Below are 22652 nucleotides of genomic sequence, written 5' to 3' on the forward strand. Positions count from 1 at the left end.
ACAGCTGTGTTTATTTTGTGAGGATTCTGTAGGCCGAGGAGCGATCGGAGAGAAAAGAGCACATCCGGGATACTGTTCCTTCTCTCCCGTTTGCTGTTCCGTGTCAGGTGGAAGCGATTCAGAGGATCGGTCGCTTTCTACTCTTTGCAGTAGCACCTTTTTTTTTTAATCTGTTCTTGTGAATGAATTCTTACCCTGTCAACCTCAATTACACAGCAAATCCTCGTCTGCTGTCAGATCGAACACTTTAATTTGATCGTTTATGGCACCGATGAATGTTTGCATGACCATTTTCATCGATATCTTCATCGCTACTTCAGGAACGGCGAGAAAGTGACGGTAAATCAGGGCGAGCAAAGCATCCGTTTCATCGCATCTGGACAACGTTATCGTTTGCTGGGTTTTCCGCCGCTCATTCATCATGTTCATAATTAATGGCAAAATCTGGTCGGTCCACATCCAGCGTGAGCGAAGATAAGGAATTATTCATCTTTTCTATCGTTCACCAGCATCTCCCTGTGAAATGTTTTGCATATTTAAAATCAGCGAACGCAAAGACTAAAAGTCTTCTCTCAGCTCTCCCCATGCGGATCCAGGGGCCTGAGATGTGATTACAAAAGCCCAAGGGTGTAGCGCTGCCTTTTCATGAAGACACAACAAAAACGTCAAAAAATCTCAAGCTTTTAAAGCACAATTACTGAGGTTTTCGTTTCTACCAGCCTGCTTTGGTGCAGTGCAGAACTTTAGCCGAGGCGTTCCCATCCCTTTAGCTCCTTTATCAAAACCTCTTGAATTTGCAGGACAAAATTCCAGATGAGCGAAAAACCCCGGCCGGGACTCGGAGTGGGACTGTGCGTAAAGCCGTTTAAGCATCGTGACACGATCCTGCGTTTTCCTTTCCCTCGTGTTACGGCTGACATACTTTACTATGTCACATTTACCACGCAAAAACTGGTGCCGTGCTGATTACCAGTGGGTGAAGAGAGAAATATGCAACCCTTAAACGACCTTTAAGGCAAAGCCTCCCGAACCCCCCCCCCATTTGTACATCACATAGAACAACATTACAGTGGTAACACTCGTGACTCGCCCCCATCTTTAAAGTTTAGCCTTAGGCGCAAACACTGAGCGCACAAAACAAAACACAGCTGCCAGTAAAGCCACGGAAACACAAAGACACGCAACACGTTTGTTGTCTAGGATGGTCCTAGCTTGTATTTTTTGTGAATTCAGTAATCACATTGAAGTGGTCTGTGATCTGGGAGGACAGAGACGCCCGGTAAAGACTTGTCCAGGACTCACAGACACACTGTTGGCCTATGTACAGTACGTTAACCCGAAAACGCCCCCGTAAGCCAGTCAATGCTCCTCTGGAACCAGCACTGGCATCTCCTGCAGGGTGAGATAAGTGACAGGGGAAGGTCAGAGTTAAAGGGTCTGGGGTCATATGGGGGGGAGAGGGGGGGCCGTCAATCCCAGAAAATGGCAACCAATCCTGAGTTAGCGGGAGTCTGCTAAAATACGCACCAGCGAAGGCACTTTTTAAACAACAGTGCTTCTGTTCTAAGTAATTCAAGTTCAAGAAAGAATAAGCCTGGACCTTCCATGCAAGAAGGACTTTCATATCTGTGTTCTTCTAACCCTAACCCCCCCCCCGTTGTTCTTCTCAGACAAAGCAAGCCTCTCAACATAAAGCTTCTGCATAGAGGCAGGCGGGGGTTGATGTGAAATCTCTCGGGAACAGGGGATGGATAGGAAAGGAGCGGGGACCAAACGAAACAAAAAAGTACAGAAAATAAACAGAAAGCAAAATCTGAATTTCACAGAAAACTTGAAACAAAAGCACAGCAGATTAAAAAAAATGCAAAACTTAGACGCCTGCAATTCAGAGCTTATATTTCAGTCTTAGACTGACTTAGAGCAGGAGACGGTTGGCAAGAGCGCCCAAAACTGACTCAGGGCACCAGTCCTCTGCGGCGGGTGACTTGATTGGTTATTTGATTGATTGGTCGGTCCGTTTTGTCAGTGTGAACATGTCATCGTTATCAGTAAGGGTGTAATAGCCGCCCCCCCCCCCCTGCATTAGCGGGACAGAGCATGGCACGCCAGCTGACTGGACGAGGGTGTGTGTCTGCGTGTGTGCATGTGCGACGGCGGAGACTTTAATCATCATTCCCTCCACCATACATGTCCGCCAGCTTCTTGAAGCGGGGGCCCCATTCAGTGAGGTAGTCATAGTCCTGATCCCCCGTGCTGGAGGAGTTGAGGGAGCTGACGGAGCCGGCGGTGGAGCCGCTGCCCTCGTAGTCAAACACCAACAGGGAGTCATACGGAGGGGCCGTGGGGTCGTTGTCCGCCGCTCTCAGACCCTGGAAACGACAGAGAGCAGTCATTGTAGCAGCCGCGCCTGCACACTCTGAGTTATTGTCGACACATTTGTTGTCATATCCAAAGGAACTAAGTTTATAAGTGAAAGGTCAAGACCGAAGCTGTCGGAACTGCAATAACCCGTAATACATTTGGACGACACCGAATGATTGCTTACGTTGCCCTTTAGTGGGGAAACTTAACTGAAGGAGATCAACATACATTATATAAAATACAATAACGTCAAACACCTCTTTGGAATTCAGAGATGCTACAGGTAGAAACCTAAAAAAAGCCTCCGCCCTCCCGTCGAGGGTAAAGAGCAAAGCAGGAACACCATGTGTTTGCTGTGTTTGTTTCACCAGGCTGCTGATGCGAGAGCAGGTGAGCAAGGGGAGGGGGGAGGGGAGAGAAAAATCTGAACAGCTGCCAACACCCCTCAAGTGTGAACGGGCTGCCACTGCTCTGTCAGTCAGCATTTTCCCGCTGATCAGCGTGCCAACGCTGGAGATGTATGTGTGTGAATAAAGCTGGCATGATGAGAGCAGCTGCAAAGTAAAACACATTTTGTTGTCATTTCGGCGCCGCACCGGAGTTTACGACAGCATCGAGAAATGTCTGATTAATTACAACAAATATGAAACGGATGGGAAAAGTGAGAGCGAGAGGCCGGCTCACCGCGGGAGAAGCGACCTGAGCGGCTGCTGCGCATTGAAGACGCGTGCATGTTTGTGACTCGCCTCGTGGATGAAGTCCCCGATGTCTCCAGGGTGGGGCACGACGGGTCTAATCGGGTACTGGGACTCGGGGATGATGGGACGTTCATCCACCCTGCGGACGCCAGGCGGCTTGCTGATGATGTGCTCCAAGGAGTCAGGCTGCTGAAGCTGGCTCAGGTCGTAGTCCTAGACAGACAGACAGATGTACGTAAGTAAGGCGTCCCACTAAGATAAATCATGCACCTGCTTAGGGTCTCACCTGGTCCTCTTCTCCCCCTCCCTCTTCGTCGTATTTGAGGATGTTGTCTCTGACGTCGTCTTCAGGGTCAATAAGTAACTGCTTGGTGTGCCGCTCTTTCTCTCTGCGCTTGATCCACACAACAAACAGCAGCACCATGCCTGCAAAGACACCCACATGAACGCGCAGCAATCTGCGTTAAGCACAAAACAACACCTGCCATTAGCAAAATGCAGAACCTCCAGCCCTGCCAGGAGCTGAACGCCGGAGTCAGCATGAAAATATGCTTACGATGACAGGGCTGATGTGCTGATATCAAGATCGTTCACCTTTTTTTAGCCAAGCTCGGTAATGTGGATACAAGGGACTTCTACTTCAGATGTTTGATTCCCCCCTCGATCCAAGCCAACACATGTATCTGCATTTCCCATGAAAAAAATTGGGATTTTGCAAAAGTTACATAGATTAGAGAGCACTTATATAAAAAATAATGTTTTGTATTTTTTGGGGGCTAAATTTGTGAGAACGTTGCATTAAGACCTTATTTTCCAAAAAATAGAGTGATCTGACGATTACGTAATGGTGCGGGCATGAAAGGGTTAAACTCCCGTGATGTCGTTAACACAATGAGAGTCATTAAGATCTTCACGCTTGAACCACGCAGCAAAGCGATGGCTGGTTGCAGATATATTATGCCACTGATTCAAAGTGTGAATGGTGGTGAAACTGTCTGTGAATGCAGCCAATGCATCCACAGGGAGAGACTTCAAAACTTCATCGGCTTATCTTTGTCAAATAAGCATGAAGAAAAAAAACTTATTGTCACAGCAGAAAATACGAAACACGGTGGTGGAAGAAGCCTACGGCGGCGAGTTTGTCTATTGGTTTTATTGTTGTTACTTTTGTATCTATTTTTCTGAACTTTGCAACCTGCAGCAACAAAGCAAGCCAGCGGCAGGACTCACAAGCAATCGACAGCAATATATATATATTTACCAGGAAGGGAAGAGGATCAGAAGTCAGAAACCTCCATGTCAAACGATGCTGGAGAGGATTCCCGAAGTATTAATCTATTATACAAACTACTCGCGTTGTTGTAATACAGCTTTATGAATGTTTAATGACGCCTCCCTGAAATGCATGTTTTTTTGACAGAAAGTCAAATCAATGGCAAAAAACAACTTTTTGCAGTATACACAATATGTGTGCATGTCGACTTCGGCAGATACGCTCCTGTAAGCTCCTGACAGTCCCAAAAAACTGTACAGAAAAGTTCGAGCTGAACAAGAAAAGTTGACACTCTAGAAACCTTGCCGTGACACGCATGCACGATTGTCTGAAATAGCTGCCGTACTCACTGAGGAGTATTATGATGCAGATCAGGATGGAGATGATGGCCCCCGTTCCGAGGCCAGTGGCTGCCACCGCCCCCAGAGTGGTGCAGTCCCCGTTGCCATCGCAGGGGCACACCTTCACTTTGATGACCGATCGGTTGGACAAAGGAGGGTTCCCTGAGTCCGACACGATTATAGGGACCTCGTACATTCCTGGTTCTAAGTAAACCTGGTACCGAAGGCCTAGACGGGCATGATTCCCTGTGCAGACGGCAAAAAGACAAGAGATAGTTAATAGTAAACTTCTTAGTAAGCTTCGGAAAGAATGTGCTCACAAGTTTGTTAAGTTTGTTAATGACATTTTGCATGCAAAACAACAAAAGAGAAATTGTTGGGCTGACAATCTAAATTGCAAAGGCATCATATGCCAGATTGTCTAAATTGACTGAGCATTTTTCACTTGTCTTTAAGCACCAGTCCGGGGTCAAGCATGTCATGCCGATGGGATAGTGTGACAGAAAATAATCTTCAATCGTGCCACAGACAAGAAGTTCTATTACAGTAACCCACCATTGTTGTTGTTATTTTTTCGACAGCTTAATCATAAGGAATTATGCATTTACTCCATTTTCTTTGCATGCAACAAACAATAAATCGAAACTCATAATCCAACATAAAAAATGAATAAAAAAATAAGGTTAATATTAAATTAAGGGAAATAATTGTGTCCATATTTAATTATTTGTAGTAGACTGTAAAGCAAAGAGAATGAAAGATGGTTGTTAATAAGACAAGTAATGACATTTTAGATGGCTTGTGAAACCATCTACATTATATTCTCCACTGTTATCCTGCACAGGCATCTCCTCACCGCTGATCCGAGAAATCGTCCAGTTGCGTCGGATGCTGGTGGGAAAGTTTGGCAGCTCGAAGACAAACGGTCCGACATTAGGGTCTGTGTCTTCGTCAGCGGCAGTGATGTTGACACCGTTGACATTTCTGTTCATCCGCTCACAGATCCGAGATTCCTTGGGTATGAGTACTGGGAAGTTGTCATTAATATCTATCAGATAGATCTGCAGTGTGCCTGTGCCGCTGGCTGCAGGAGAGCCTGGGAGCAGAAAGAGGGAAGAGAAAAATAGCATCATGAGGGGTGGAAAAGATGACAGGAGAAGACGTGTGTGGCAACGGGGCGATTGAGGGGAGAAGGGGGTCGGGGCTGGGGGCAAACAGGAGGAATGAGAGAGAAAAAAAAGGTGAGAGCAGCATTGTTTATTCATATGGGGATATTTGGAGAGATCGCTGTTGGAGAGCTGGAGCGAAATCGCTGTCCTAGACGAAATTACTTTTGACAGTTTTTTTTAGCATACAGTCAAACCGAAGCAATCGTAGTCGATCCAGATTCAGGCGCCTCGCATCCAATTGCCTAGAGAAGGCTTGGATACAATAATGATGACTGTAACACAATCACACAAGGCCTTGTCTGTGTGCATCTGTATGAGGCGGGCTGTGATTCTGTGCATGATGGCACTTCTGCTTGCAATATTAACAATGCGTTACTGAAAGCGAGTGGACTTGCCTCGTTGTGGAGCGCACATTCCTCTGTTCTCGCGCACAATCGATTGAATCCACTTGTGAAAGGCTGAGAGGAGTGTCAGTAATTGCATACAGATTTCGAACTCAACTTTTCATGACCCTTAAAACAGTGACTTAATTGTTACATCATAACTTGGGCAAGTAAAACAATGTGAACATTTTATTTATTCATTGCGGACAATCATCAGGCAATAACTATGCCACGTTTTGAAGCATGTCGTCACTGGGGTATCTGCTTAAATAGTCATAGCTTAAGGAATGCACAACGCCATGGCAACGGCTTCATCTATTAAATGTCTTACTATACAGTGTGTAGATGCACAGAGGCGGGTAATTGTGCAGCTTTTAAAGTTGTAGTGTTTCCTAAAATGACCTCCTCCAGACGTTACACCAGAGTTACTGGCATACGTTTGAGGAAATTGTTAAGGCGGGAGTAAAATGTATATAAATTCACACATGCAAACACACAAAGATATGCGTCTTCAAACCCTTAGCATTGAACAGAAAGCAAAAAAGCCTTTACAGCAAAAGCATAACAGAGAAGTGGGAATAAAGTGTTCTGAATATCTGGTAAAGAAAAACGGACAAAGAAAGGGCTTAGCAATATAACCCTTAAAGTTGATTATTGAGTGTGTGCCAGGAGGTGACGACCCTTAGCTGCCTCCAATTATGAGTCATTTCCCCATCCTGGCCCACCGGCTGAACCAATGGATGAATCAAGCGACCCCAGGGGCAATCTCTGGGATGAGATAAGGGTGATGTCATTTACAAAGATTTATGCAAAGCTGACAGATCCGCCAATTAAACTTGGCAACAGAGCAAGACATTTGCCACAGGAAGAGAGAGACACAATGATAAAACCACCGTGCTTATTAGCACACGCATTTCAGCTGATTGCTAAAGATAAACGTGATAAATGATGGATGTGGCACGGGAGTTTACAAGTCTCCCCCAAAATAAGTAAATAAATAAACAAAATAATCACAAGTTTTTTTGCAGGCCAGCACGGTGGTGCAGTGGGAAGCGCTGTTTCCTCACAGCAAGGACACGGGTTCAAATCCAACTAGGGTGTTGGATTAACTTCTGTGAGGAGTTTGCATGTTCTCCCCATGTCAGCGTGGGTTCTCTCCGGGTTCTCCGGTTTCCTCCCATCACCAAAAACATGCAAAATACGTGATTTGGTTGCACTAAATTGTCCATATAGGTGTGCGTGCGTGAGTGTGTGTGTGTGTGTGTGTGTGTGTGTGTGAATGATTGCCTGTCTATTTGTGATGAACTGAAGAAATCTATGTAATTGGTTTAAAGATTGTGAACCTGGGTTCCAAAAAGAGTAAACCAAACATGCAGATTTAGTCATGGATGTTGTTTTTTAAAATCGTTGACACATTAAACGTCGTTAATATTAAATATTAAAAATCCAATGATTTAAAAACTAATATCCACCGGTTGTTACAACTTAAAATATTGCCAAACAACTTATAGAAGCTCGAGATGTTTTTGATTTTCATTATTATTATTTTTTATTAGAGGTCACTTCTTTCACACATGAGCAAGAATAACCAATGTATGTATTGAATACAAAGAGATGCACATTCTGAAACTTAACCACACAGGCTCAAACACAAACACACACACGCGTGGCGGCTTTACTATTCTGTTGGTTTGTTAATCCCAGCCATGTATGGGGAACATGTGGAAGCAGCTTGCCACAGCTGATAGGAGAATTATGCGGGTTTTAACCGGCTAAATAAATAATTATGTGTGTGTAAATTCCTCAAAAAGGATTTATATTAACTCCTTTTTTTTATGTGGGTTCAGAGGTGTGTGGCACGGTGAAAAGACTTCTAGCAATCTTACCATACGCTCTTTGAAGAGCGTGGGAGATGAAGATGTGGTAGAAATCCAAGTGTACCTCTGACCATGTTGTCACCACCTCTCCGTGTTCCCGCCTCCTATTTCAGCTTCTATTTACAGTTTCATTGGGCTTCTTACTGTAATCCCTCTCACATTGTGATAACTGCCACTCCAGCAACACCCAAATAGTACTGATGTACACAAACAAACACAAACACATTAAGGGACCAACCGGCATCTCCTCTTTTGGCCACAATCAGTCGAACAATGTGTGCACAACCGCAGTTTTCAGAGGTCACGAAACCCATCATGGTGTGAATTATTGTGAAAATGTGCAGCAAAAATAGACACATGCCCATATAGACGCGTTTCTAATGAGTGAATTCCTCACACATGCTGACCATACACGCAGCATTATTTCAAAGCCAGCTTTATTTCAGGAAAACACACCAGTGCTCTGCATGTCACAGATAAGGCAAGTTTGGACGGGGGGGGGGCATTTGCTTTACTTGAGAAAAGACACTCTGAAGAAAGGACTTGTTTGTTTTATGGTGATTGAGTTTTGCGCGGTTAACCTTGAGGTAGAGCAATTATATATGTCCCAGTGCAAACATGGGAAGAAGAGGTGAGTCACCTGTTAGGGTATTTGTCAAGTCTTGTACTTGTATGCAGCAGAACTGTCACGTCTATCGGATTTGTCAGCGCTTTAAATAGCGAGGTCAAGAAGAGGCATGACTCGTCCAGGTTGACGCCCACTGAAGGCGAAGATGGCACAAAGCTGAATATGGCAGGCTGCAAAAAGCTTGAAGCAGGGTCCAACAACGATTTTGTTTTTGGACCCTTTCAATAATCTCTCTCTTATTCCCTCCACAAAGGAGGTTCTGTTATTGCTGTTCTTTACCAAGACGCTGTGGAATTAGTAGTGTACAAACGGATTTGTCGTATATCTTCAAAAGCTATGAATCTAGAATCCAGAAGAATCCGCCATTACTGAAAGTGTGCTTTTTGTGAATAACCTATAAACTAATAATGATATCAATATTAATCCAAGTTCTAAAGGTTTGTTTTCATGGTTAAGGAATCCTGAGGTGCTTGGCGGAGGTCTGCGCTCTCTGAGTGCTTTTCTAGTTCTCACTAGTTTCACTGTACTAAAAATGGAAACAAATTAAAACTGAAATGAACAAGGCCAAAATGTTTTTTTTTGAAAAATTCACATTTGAAAATAGCCAATTAAAGCTTGTGGTGCTTACCATTGTCTGTTGCCAGGAATGTGGCTTCGTAGATATTGTTTTTGACATAGACTGACTCCCGGTCGAGGACCGCCGTTGTTACGATCTGGCCATTGGTTCTGTTGATGGACAACCAGTCTGCAGGGTCATTCAGCTTCGAATACCTGAAGACACACAAGGACAGATCAATTGAGAAGTTAGCGCTCGGATTTTGTGTGCACAAACAGTTGCACAAACGTTGTGTCTGTGCTTACCCAGATTGGCGGCACATGCACACACTCACAAAATCACAACAGCCTGACCTTCACACAGTTTAATTCTTCATTGACTTTTCCTCCAGAGCCAGCAGTACAGTCAATTTCACCTCATTTTTCACTCCTGTGTAGCAGGAACTGAAGTCAATTACCTCCTTAGTTAAGCACTGCTGCAACTGCTCGTGTGTGTGTGTGTGTGTGTGTGTGTGTGTTGCATGCACATATCCTAGGAAGGTTTTCTTATGCTGGGGAAGGCTAAATTGCCTGACAGCTTTATATAAATGCATGCTAGTAAGTTCAAATGTTTCTGTGTAGGTGTAGGATCTAGAGACTGGCTATCAGACAAGGAAGTGGATGTGGTCACAGGTGGTGGCATGCAGTCCCTTTGCATAAATGAAAGAGAAGGAACAGGGATCATCTCCATATTAGAATCTGACGCTCACGCTGATCTTATGTTCTCCTCTGGCTTTTGTAGCTTTCAGCTTGTTTCACACTTTCAATTCAGTCTGATCTTTCTGCACCCATAACCGCATGACCTCATCTATCTGCACTCTAGTATTCATACATTTTATTTTCTTATATATATATATATATATATATATATATATATATATATATATATATCCCTGTCTGCATTCTCATCTCATTCCCTTTGCGACACAGAGTTCATCAAGTGCCGCGTCTCCTTGCTGGAAGGTTATTTTTATTTGCGGGGCATCACATCAGTGATGCACATGTAACACCTTCAGCTTTCAAAACCAGATTTCTACGTCACCCCAATTATATTCTGTGAATGTCAGTTTGGGCAGCGAGGCCACGTTGTTAGGTGACACACACCTTCAGGTTTTAAATCCAACCAAATTGAAATGGATTTGCCCTTAACCTCGCTTCTATATTTATTGCATTTTAGTGTACCTACTCGCTGTCGGTGAACTTCCCCTTGTTTCTTAGCATTAAATTCGACGTGTGCTATTCTCGGTGGAGAAAGCCCGGAGGAGTGGGTGGGTGGGTGGCAGCGAGGAAACAGGAGTAAACAGAATATAATCTCGGTCCTGCAGTTAGGGAGGTGGGATTTTCCCAGCATGTATTGAGCATGATCCAAAGCAAAGCTCAGTGTAAGGAAAAGGATAACAGAGACGACATTCCCACACGTTCAACGGCAGGATAGCCGAGCCCACATCCACTGAAATCACCACCGGGACTGTAGTGAGTCAATCGCAGTGTGAGCGTGGGATAAAAGAGGGAATTAAATGATGAGGAATGGGTAGGAGGGGGAAAGCGGGACAGGAGGAGGTGACACTCTTAAGTAGCAGCAATTAGATCAAAATATAAAGTATGACATTCATAAAAGATCATCTCACTAACACTTTATATTTACATATGTCGTTTATGTATTTGCTTTAAAGGTCTCGACTCTACCGAGGATTTTTTTCTCTCTCTCTCAACTACGGTATTATCAGACCCAGGCTAGTTGTTTACTCTTTTCAGCTCAAGGTTTATCTACCGTGCAGAAAACAGCGTTTTTCTAATGATGGTCTCCCCCCCCCACATAATTGCCTATAAAATACCCCCAGAGCCTCTCCCAGGCATATACTGCGTGATAGGACACCGGGGTCTGTGCTCTCTGATGATAAAAGTCACAAGACAAAGCTTTGCTCACAAAGCAGAGAGCTCTGTCCACAGCCGTACTTTTATTTAAAGGAGACATATTATGAAAAACTCACTTTTTCCATGTTTCTACACGACTATGATGGTGGTTTTGGGTCACTACCGACACAAAAACAGCAAAATAAACCATCAAGTGAATCCTGCATAGCCTGCGTAGTTCTGTAATCACCTACTGAATCGCGTCTGGCAGAAATCTCTCCCCCTGTGATGTCACAGAGGGTGAACGTGCACAAGATGTGTGTGCACATGCATGCACATTCATTGCGTGCACGCAGCTGCGCGCTTGCACACAATGAACTTAGTTTCAGTTTAGTTTTTAGAGGCTTTTCTGACAGAGCCGTTTCAGACAGAAATTATGGACGCTGTCCTGCAGCATGAGTTTGCGATACCTTGTGGAAAAAGAGTATAATATGCGATCTTTAAGTCTCAGAGACAACACTTCCTGCAAATGTAATAAACGTGGAGCAAATTCATTCTCGAATGGACAGTCTTTGAAGCCAAGCTCATTTTATTCATTCATTCATTTATTTATTTGATAGGGACAGTGCACATTAATGAACATCAATACAGAATAATCTAATAAGATTTTAAACTATTTAAACACAAAGACGAGACAAACCGAGGCATTATTAGTTCTGGTCTGAAAGGAAACTCCAGATAAGTTAAGGTCAATGAGGTTGTCATTTTCACTTTTTCTGATAGCACGGAGCAAACAATAGGGACCCGCTGGCCATTAGTGTGATGGCTGTGAAAGTGCCAACACGGGTTTTTCATTTTGTCTCAACTGTCGACAACATTAGTGCAGGCACTTGGCCATCCACAATGCTAACCTTAAATGCTAACCTTTTAATGAAATGCTCTGACAGTGTTTGGCCCCTCAGAAAGGCAAAAAAGTTCTTGTTTACTCCGGGTGTTTTGGAATAAAAACAATTTGGGGGGGAAAGTTTTTATCATTTCTTTATGTGTCTTCTTCCCCACTGCTATCCCAAGCTCTCCTCTACCTGAAGGCTTTTTCCCATTTGTGAGTTGGTTGGATGGATGTATGATCAGGTCTGGCAGCTTAGTGATCTTAACAAACCGCAGGGAGAGGTATGACATTTATTTTTCAAACCGCCTGACCCTGATGATGAAAAATGCATGTCTTAAGCTTATCCAGGCAGTTTGGATAATCCTTTATGCAAGCGTTTCTGGTCGCATGTCTCGACCTCACAGGTTGGACATCTGACAGGTGAGGAATGATGCCTCGCTTTCCCCCCTTGACACCCACTGCCACCTGTCTCTCTCAGGATGCTGTCAGTCTCTACCTTGGAAAATCAAGTTCAAACCATGACCCGGAGTCCTCTCCCCATTGTCAGTTCCCAACCTTCAACTCTTTCGTCCCCATAGTTTTCAATTTTTTCGTGCTAAATCCTATCATGCCTTTACTCTTTACACACCTGACCTCCACACACAAAGCGATACATCTGTTTGTCAAACAAAAAGAAACGCGCAGTAAATTACACGTGCATGTCTCTCACATGCAAGTCGATATATCGGCTGACTATTTGATTGATTGGGATCGAAGGTACCCACGCTGTGATCAGTTACATGGGCAAAAAGTTCATATCAGAATGCATCGCAGGGTTTCAGCGGCGTGGAGGAAAGAGCTGTGATTAGAGCCGTTGCGTAGACCTTTTATAAAATGCATGTAAAACAGGGGGATTGATAGTGATCCTATCCAGATGGATCAAAATGAAAGAGGTGGTGGATTTACCTCTCTGCAGTCCTGCTCTCTCGTGTGGTGAGAGCAGAGGAAGGAGATTACGTTTGTGTTTTTGTTAACGAGACTGCGAGGGATAGAGTGTGCTTTGCAACAATCCACTTCATTCCAAGTAAAAGTACTGCCGTCACGAAAAGGTCAGGGAAACAAAAGAGGTCAAAGTGAATTAAACAATGAGGGATGAGAGAGCAAGATAGAGAGATAAACTGATGATTTTGGCTTTGTCCGAAATGCTAATGTGCACCTAATTGACTCTCATTTGCTGGGATATTAGCTGGGGAAATGTGTTTAGTGCTTTTCCCAAGAGAAAATGGGAGGCAAGGGGCTGTTGGTGAACGAGGGGGCTGGACGGAGGTGCTAAAATCACACCAATGCACTTCTTTAAAGCTATACGGACATTCTACATTTGATCCTGAACGGGAAACGTGTGCGATCCTAATCGAAAAGCTTCTTTCTTTGCAACCCTTGATGCACAGCAAAGCGCACGTAATAGATTACCCCCACACTTTTAGGAGCCATGATGCAGTGTACTGGTACTGTCGAGAAGACAGCCGCACTGTGGAAAAGGCTTGCTGGTCATTTAGAGGTTGCTTTACACTCACAATCTCGAGAGGCTTAGCGCAGAGGAAGAACGCTGCAGCAGGCGTTTGGGCTCGAGCCAGCTGTTCTCTTCATTCTCCCTCTTCTATATCCTGTTCTCTCTCTGCATCTGTTCATTCATCCGTACATCCACGTGTCTGTGTGTGTGTGTCTGTGTGCATGCTAAATAAATGTGCTCATACAACCAACAGACTGGACACACGTCTGATTACCCCAGAGGCTCTTGCTCCCTATTAACCTCACTCTGCTTCCCCTGAGTTCTCTTCTGGCTCATAAACTTTGCACACTAAGACTTAAAGGCATAGGGACTGCCAAAATACAGTACCCTTGTTGAACCTTGACCCCTAACTACTGACATGGAACATATCCAAGAGGCTGTTAGAGCGTTCCTACTTGCAATGCAGCTCACGGTACTTCAATCAGACAATACTTTCGAGCTCTAGAGATCGTATCCGAAAGGAGAAATTCAACCTTAATGGCTGGCAATAAGAAATGTCAGAATCAGCTCAATAAGGATTCACGTCTATTCAATTCAGCGAGTACCTGATCGTCTGCTGCATCTGCAGTCTGTCGGGATCCAAGGCAGAGAAGGACGTCAGACCGGTGCCGGCAGGGACGCCCTCTTCAAAGCGGATGTGTTTCGGGTTTGTGGGGAAGTACGGGGCTTCGTTGACATCTTGGACCGATATGGTGACGCCAGCTGTGGACTGGAGCGAGGACTGGATGCCGATGGCTAGGTGGGCCTGGTTGGACACCACCGCTGTCAGCATGAAGGCACGGTTCATCTCAAAGTCAACCGGCTGGAGGAAGGTAGGACATGAATGAATCAATTTAAGCACAACAACTGAACATCCAATAAGGTTGATTTGTGCTTGTTTTTAAATTTCAAGGGTCAGTTTCACAATCTTTATTTCAAGATTGCACAAATATGAAAATTCTGTGCCGTATTGAAATGAACACCTTCAACATGAATTGTGTTGGGTTTGGGGATTATTTACTGATGTTGCACTAGAAACTATCCACGATGGAAAGGACCGATTTACACATCATTAAATGCAAGTGTGGAATTCTCCTGCTCCCTGCCACAGGTGCATTTCATTGCATACATTTTGTTAATAGCATATCAAGTCTTTTTTTCGTCATTTCAAAATAAATAAGCCAATGACATATGCTCATATTATATCTTACAGGTAAATTTACCAAATTTCATCCGGATCGGCTCCAGAATGATTTTAGGAAAAAGTTTTACATTGAACATTTTTAACATTGAAAACCCCATTTACGGATTCAGAAATCGGTTACAAATGCACAGCAACTCTGATTCACTTTTACTTTGGTATGGTTGACGCATAAAGATACGAAGAACAATTTAGACCCTTTTGATGATGATCCAGATCACCATGCGGGCGGGGTAAATCCAATTAGGAGGGGAATGAGCTGCTCGGCGGAGGTCTGCGCTCACTGAGTGCTTTTCTAGTTATTATTATTACCTTTATTATTACCTTTTTACGAGCAACACGTCAGCTATCAGAGCGCGGGGGTGTATCATGAATGTTGTGCTGATTGCAGCATTAAAAGCCCTGTCAACATTTCATTTTCAGCCTGTATCTGGGGAGTTTGCGCTGAGCCTTGTTGGTGATCACGGACATGATGAATGAACAGATGCCGCGTCCCCTGATGAATTGGACCCGTACACACATCCTGGGCAGAGGCAACAGGGCTTATACCATTCATAGGATGCTGTCATGGTTCTGTCTTTTCAGTGTGTGTGTGTGTGCGTGCGTGTGTAATCTACAGGGGGTTTCACTGGCTGAGCCTAAACCAGAGTGACAGTTCTGTCCTTCTGTAATGAAGACTACACGATAAGGTTCAAATGACAAACACAACAAACAGGGAAATAAAGAAGAGAACTAATGTGCAGCTTGTCGGTGTGGTGGCACATTTCTAAAGAGACAAATAAATGATTACTGCCAAGAGGCTTGTGTCTGCAGTGTTTGATGACGACGTAAATGATTTTCAGCACATTTACACATCTCATTACCTGTTTCGAGGAGGCAGGTTGGCAACATGGGCCTGACGTGAAAAAAAAAAAAGCATTCTTAATCAGGCGACTTTATCGATACGGGCGCCGGACAGGATGCGCTTGCGTTTGTGTTGGCATCACAGTGTGTCTGTCTGAGTGAATGTAAGCACATGGGCGTGCATTCTGTTGCGACACCAGGGTGCGCCGGGAAGCCATTTACAGGCAAAACACGCTTGAGGCTCTTTGATCTGCAGCCAGTAGCATTCTGGGCACAGGGAGGTCTAGAAGAGCATAGCTTTAGGCAAAACCAACTAAAAGACACACACACGCTCAGAAACACACACATCTAGAGGGAAGCCAGAGGGGTGAGAGGTCAATGACATGCTTCCATCCTTTTCCCATGAGCCATCAGGTCTTGCATTCCTCCCGGCATCGCGTCACTTGTTCCCCTCTTTCCCTTCTACAGGTACTTAATTTGCTCCACCAGACTCCGACCCTCAGCCCCCTTACCTCTAACCCCCCCCCCCCCCCCCCCCACGACCTACTCTGCGCGTGATCACCCCTCAAAAAAATACATCTTCCACTCGTTTCTCTCCTGCCGTCTTTCGCGTGTATCATAAGCCATGATTTCCATATCCAAATGACTCACTGGAACCGAGCTGCACCATTTGTGTGTGTGGGTTTGTTTGTCAGCCGGCTCTATTACCATGTGGTGCAGGAAAATGTGTCCCGTAAACTCCTCAGAGAGAGCAGTAAACGTACGACATGTTCCGGTTAAGACCTCAGCCTTTGTTTACAGAGGAGCCCAGGTACCTCAAGGGAGAGAGCGGCGTACCTGGGTGTTGATGCGATCTGTCGTGTCTCTACGCGCAATCCGCAGACGCCTTGATACATGTAGCAACACTATGGCACTCTTCCTTAGGCTTCTCGAATCCACCAGAGCGAGCTGAAGCCCTTTGTTTACTTGTTGAGACAGTATATTGCTTGTTCCTTCCCAGGGGGGCAGGGGGTGTCCTGTCTCTTATTTTTATGATTTCCTGATAACCTCCCATGGGTCTCTATAGGAGCTCACGGCTACTCACTGCCTGCTGAATTTTACATCAGGGAGTGTGAGGGATGCATTATAAAAGGCAGTCATCTAGAGATAATGAACAGAAGCAAAATGCCAATGCTCATTGCTCATGGCGCTGTGGGAATTATATGGAGAAGTTATTGGAATTTTTTTTTTTTTCTTTAAATATTGCAGAAAGTGAGATGTGATCTGCAAGAGTCAGATACACATGAAGTAAACTGCTGGGTTCTCAGGGTCACACAAACAAACAAGTTATTGCTATAAAACATGGATGACATCGTAAGCATATTTACAACGATGCCACTCATGGATAAGCACATGAATATGAATGGGTGAGATTATTCAACAGCCGACACATGCACACAGTGTCGGCCGGATCTCACAGATCCCCCCCTTCTTCTAATGCATTAGAACCCCGTGGATGCCCTCCATCAAGGTTGTTACAAGACATGGCTTTGTTGTTGCTGTCATTTAGCACAGTGGCAAGAACATTATGAGTGTATAAAAACCATTGCCTTTGTAATTGAGAAATCAATACCTAATTTGCTACGATGGTCCCGCCATCCATTGTTTAAGTCTCTACGTAGGTGTACGGGACATTTCTGAAGGGCGGACCGGGCTCCAATCTTTCATTTGCTCGTAAAGGAGCATATGAAAGGCAACGGCCGCGGCTTGTTCGCATTTACCTCTGTGCTCTACATCACTATTCCTCCTGCTGATCTGATCTGGAAATAGAAATAGAACAGAAAAAACAAGAGCTGAGCCCGTCTTGACGCCGTACCTTCACCACAGTGACCATGCCATCGTTGCTGACAGGGTCGGTGCGGATGGTGAAATGTCCAGATGGATCGCCGCTGATGATCCTGTAAATGGCGTTCCAGTTGGGTGAGTGCGGCTGGTCGGCATCTATCACCGTCAGATTAGCCACCACAATGTCCACCCGGTTCTCTGGGACCTCACCGGAGAACTGTCGGGAGTGGAGTAAAATATTATCAGTTGCTTCAAAATCACATGTTTAACAATAAAGTTCCTTCCTGGATTCTTTCCTTCCGAGTTTTCTTCACAGAAATCCATACGGAAATCCTTTCCGTATTCCGAGTTTAACGGTCTTGCTTTTACCACGGCGAAGTGGCAAACAAGCAGTAAACACCAAAGAGCGCGCATACACAGGGGCGTTGTCCCACTTTTCATTCTCCTACTTCTTCTGCATTTCGATTGCCTGTGCTTGACAAGCAGCAATATTTCATTTTTTTGAAAGCCAGGCTGACAAAGACGAGCGGACGGATGAGCACAAACAGCAGCGGGGAGCGTTAAAACAGCTGTTAGAGCATTTATGAGGGCCTTTCGGTTGTCTTGAGCTTGACAAACACATGTGCGTCGTCCTGATAAGCCCGTCGGAGAAGTGAGCCGCTGTCAGTCACTCATTCCGTTATTCCCGGGGATTGATCAATGCCGTACAGGCGCAGGGGATAAAGCCCGGAAAGACGAAACCAGAAGCTACGACTCCATCATTGCCTGACCAAACACAGCTCAAACGCAGGTCTGTCACCGAGGACAACCCATCGGCTCGTATCCAATCATGTGAGGTCGGGAGGTTGCCTCATCGCTGTTTCTTTTTTTTTTTTCTCTTTGTTTTTTTTTTTTTTTCTTTTTTTTTTACCTTGTCTGCATTCGTGCTCCACAGTGACGGACACAACGTCAGTCACTGCTGGAGTTCTATGCAATTTTTATTCTTATAGTGATTGTCTCATCGCTGTTTCATTTATAGGCAACAGGAATGTAGCTCCGTGCGGACATTGTGTCACCATGGATAACAGGCGAGGGAGAGCCACTGAGCCGCTTATGTGAATGTAGGATATCAAAGAGCAAAGCCCCAGACCAAACATTTCAACAGACTATAATACGCTGCCTGGCAGACCTCGCATCACTCAGCAAACAGCTGACAGCCGCGGACAGATTAGGAGGCCGCGCCAGGAGAGCTGTTGGGAGACTCAATGACATTCTTAAGACAACAGACAAGTCCGGGTGGTCCTGAGGCACTGCCAACATTGGATAAGTGGGCAGGCCGGTGTGTGTGTGTGTGTGTGTGTGTGTCTGTACATGCATATTTAAGTGTTTGATTACTACGGCTTGTTTCAGGGACTGCCCAGCGCCAATGCCCTAAAATTAAAAGCTTGAGACGGCTCCGGAGCTGCTGAGGGCTCTTCTTTTCACCTCACGCTAACAACGGAGGGCAAGAGCTGACCAGATGTGATGGAGGGCTGTGAAGGGTCTGCCAAGTGGTTCTTGTTCTCAACACCTCTGTTTAACATTTCCTCCCTCGTTATCTCGTCGCAGGGTGCGGGAGTTGACGGGCCCATCAGGACTCCAGCGTTTGAGAAATCAACGTCTTATTTATTCTTCCGGGAGGAATTTTTTTGGGGCAATTTTTGGATTCCTAAGATACACCTTTAGAGATTCTCAGAATGTAGCAAAGCAGTGACTGGGAGGGGGGAAAGGAAGTAACCATGAGTCCCAAAGAACTTCGCGTAAGGATAATCCAAACACTGAAACGAAATATCATCTGTGATTTTTTTTTGAGATTGCAATCGCTTAACCACTTCATTTAAACACGCCTGATCTCAATACTGTTGAACTTAATTAAAGGTTGTGGAATACAGCTGAATTAAAAAGGACACAATACAGCCTTTGCCCAGTGAGTTACATTCAAGGCTAACTGGATCCATCCGGTCCTATCTCTAAGAATCCAGTATTTATTTCTATGAGAGAGCTTTGCCTTGAGCATTGCAGCCAGTCATAGATTGCATTCAGCATTACTCATTTGTAAAACACGTACCGGTACTCCTTTCTCATTTGAATACATCTTGTGTCTGTTCTTTTCGCTCTTAATGCTTTATCAGTGTGTTGACTTGGTTAAGCAAACATGAAGGTCCGGGAGTGAGGAGCAGTTGTGTATCCATCCATCTATGCATCCATCATCTATCAGTGGCCGGGTCGCAAATTAAAGAGGATTAAAAGCAAGGGCCGTGATGCCGCCCGCTATGGCGTAACCGGGGCCCCACCCTGCAGCCAGGCCAGGGGTCGGGGATTGTATGCGAGCGCCTGGTGGCCGGGTCATAGCCCACAGGCTCAGCCTGAAAGGTTGACGTGGGCTCGAATTCCAGTGGACTCACCATCCGCTGAGAGAACCACAGGGGATGGGTTGCGTATCCATAGGGATGATAATGGTGGGTGTGACCATAAAAGACAGTGATATTAATCATTGTCCAATCACATTCCATCAGAGAACATTAAAACAACACCTCGGGGTTGAAGTCATGTACGACTGTGTCGTCTTGCAACAAATGCTTGTCCGCTACTTCTGGAGAAAAGGGTCGGAGGGGGAAGCCCTGAAATTGTGCGATTGGCAGTGGAGTTGTAGTTGGCTTTTCTCACAGCACAAAACAACACCCTCAACCTTCTGACACTATTTTAGCAACAGGGAAATACTTAAGGAGAAAACCCACAGGGGAGGAGAAGTGACAGTTGACTTCAGCACCAGAACTTTATGGGGGGGGGGGGTAGCAAAGAAATAAGGCCAGAGGTAGCGCAGCGATGACAAATCCAACACCATGTGACATTCTTGTTGTGGCAGTGCATGCACAAATAAGTATAATGCAAGATTTATTTTTCATTTTAACTCACCTTATACATCAGAGAGATAATTGAACGTGGGTATGCAGCCCTGAATAAATGCCCAGAGCATTCATATTTGTAAACACACACACACACACCAGTCGCCGCCTTGAAAAAATAGGGCAGCCTCTGATAGACATGATGAAATATTAATCATCGACATTAAAGACAAATCCCCCAAACTTTATATTTCTGGGACATGTTGAAAGATCTATGGGGTTTTATTGCAAACAGTAAACATTTACATAGTGACCCGCATTCTCAATAAATGGCTTTTACGTAATCTCACCGCTAAAATTAGTGATTTATGAAGGGAGTGGGCGAAAGTGTTCTCCTCACCACGGCTCCAAAACCTCCACTAAAGTTTATCATCAATATCCACGATAGTATTAACTTCCCTCTGATCACATGATGGAGATGCACTTAAACATGGTGGAATACAGTTACAGACTACGAATGCATTACAGGCCACTATCATCAATACGCAGCCATCAGCAGGGAATCTTAAATCAAAGGGAGATGCCGAGTCAGGGAAGGCCTCTGATTTACTGCGGGGCATGTCTGCGCTTCATCACTGCTGCTGTGGGAAAAGTCTCCTGTGACCAAATAATCCTTCATTCTTTCTCCTCTCATCGCTTCTCATTTTGGAATCTACGTGGTCGGGTCCACTCATTAACACCTCATCCTTTCTGTTCTCCTCTTTGCTCGCCGTCTCCTTTGACTGTTTCTCCTTTCTTCGTCTGCCCTCCCTTTGGAGACTTCCTGCCGCGTGCAACGCAGCAGCTCTCTGATGAGTTCTATGGCTGACACATGCTTACCGCCAGCGCTAACTCGTCATCATAGGGTCTTAATAGCCCCTAGGGCAAATGCTAGTGCTAGCTTTTCTGCCGCCGCCTCAAAAAGAAAAAGAAAAAGCCGAGCCGCTGATAGCACAGAGCTCAGCACCTTATCTACCCAACAGCCCTGCGCTTTTATCACCACTGATAGAAAAGCATGCAAACTGGACCATTTTGGCACCTGAAGCCATACGGACACCGAGGGAGATGTTTCTTTTTTCTTTTGTTTGTCATGACATAAAACACAACGCAGACGCACCGACCCTTGACTTTCTGACCATATTTACATCACTAAATAAGAAAGCATCAAAACCACATTAAAATAAATGATTATGAAGATAACGTCATTGAAAGCTATGTGAGTGACAGCTAAAACTTTTTGTTCCATCAATAGTTAAAAATAAGTAAATAAAATAAACAGGACCAACTTTTTAACACTAAATCTTCACCACCTCATCTAATGCTGCTGCTGCTGATACATCACATATAGCAGATTACCTTGGACTTTTAATTTTTACCTTGCCCACAATAATGGCTTTCTGTAATGTAATAATCATTCTAAATATCAGTATCATGACAACAATCATTAGCGATTTGCTGGCTCGAGTGTTCTTGCTGATGAAAGTCAATAATATGGATTTGTTTTGCTCTCTCTCTCTCTCTCTCTCTCTCTCTCTCTGCATTCCCTTTATAAGAAAAGACATTCCCCAGCCTCCATTCCTGTGAAAGTCTTCCACTGTGCTTCAGAGTTTTGTGGTCCTTCACTCTCTTTTTCCTTTATGCCTGTTTCACTAATCATTCTCGCCCTCTTCTCCTAAACCCAGACCTTCTCCGGCTCCAACGTGTTCTAATTTCTGATTACGTGCAGCGACTCACCGTCCTGGAGGTCAGCATGGGAGGGTTGTCGTTGATGTCCGTCACCGTGATGATGGCGGTGGCCGTGTTGGAGAGGCCAAAGTTCAGGTTGCCCTCCATGTCTGTGGCCTGAACGATGATGGTATACTGGGACACTTTCTGCAAAAGGCCGAAAACAGAACAAAACTCTGTAAACAAGAGCTTTATCTTACTTGAGTCTGCACCAACAGTCACAGACTGGGACTCCCCAGAGGAGCAAAGAGCTGAAACTGCATTCTGCTCCATGCTAGCTGTCCGGGGTCTCGCTTTAAACGCAGATTTTCAAGCGTGAGGTCTTGTATTTGAAATAATTGAAACCTCCTCTGCGGAACGCATCCAGACTCTAGTCTACACCATCCAACGGCAGCAGCGCGAAGACTCCCCACGGGACGTTTCTTTATTCAGCGCCGCTGACAGACAGATGTGAGGACAGTGATCCAGCTGATGGAGTTTAACAAACTAAGGAGTAATAATATGCGAGAATGATAAAAGCCCTTTCATACAGTACTACTTCAGTAGTAGCTGGAATATACA

At 44.9% G+C, this 22652-nt stretch overlaps 1 protein-coding gene across 2 annotated transcripts in view; it reads right to left on the reverse strand.

The window, feature by feature from the left end:
- Positions 1-2162: 2162 nt before the first annotated feature.
- The window catches only part of LOC137909696 (cadherin-4-like), a 200517-nt gene continuing 180027 nt past the window's right edge, over positions 2163-22652 (reverse strand). For both annotated transcript variants that reach the window (XM_068754167.1, XM_068754160.1), the window contains exons 9-17: positions 22101-22238; positions 17495-17680; positions 14162-14418; positions 9359-9501; positions 5530-5769; positions 4683-4919; positions 3346-3485; positions 3108-3272; positions 2163-2369 (exon numbers count right to left, since the gene is read on the reverse strand). In XM_068754167.1, the coding sequence (XP_068610268.1) occupies positions 2163-2369; positions 3108-3272; positions 3346-3485; positions 4683-4919; positions 5530-5769; positions 9359-9501; positions 14162-14418; positions 17495-17680; positions 22101-22238 (1713 nt within the window). The remainder of the gene's footprint in view (positions 2370-3107; positions 3273-3345; positions 3486-4682; positions 4920-5529; positions 5770-9358; positions 9502-14161; positions 14419-17494; positions 17681-22100; positions 22239-22652) is intronic.

The sequence above is a fragment of the Brachionichthys hirsutus genome, chromosome 2 (assembly GCF_040956055.1).
Source record: "Brachionichthys hirsutus isolate HB-005 chromosome 2, CSIRO-AGI_Bhir_v1, whole genome shotgun sequence".
Lineage (NCBI taxonomy): Eukaryota > Metazoa > Chordata > Actinopteri > Lophiiformes > Brachionichthyidae > Brachionichthys > Brachionichthys hirsutus.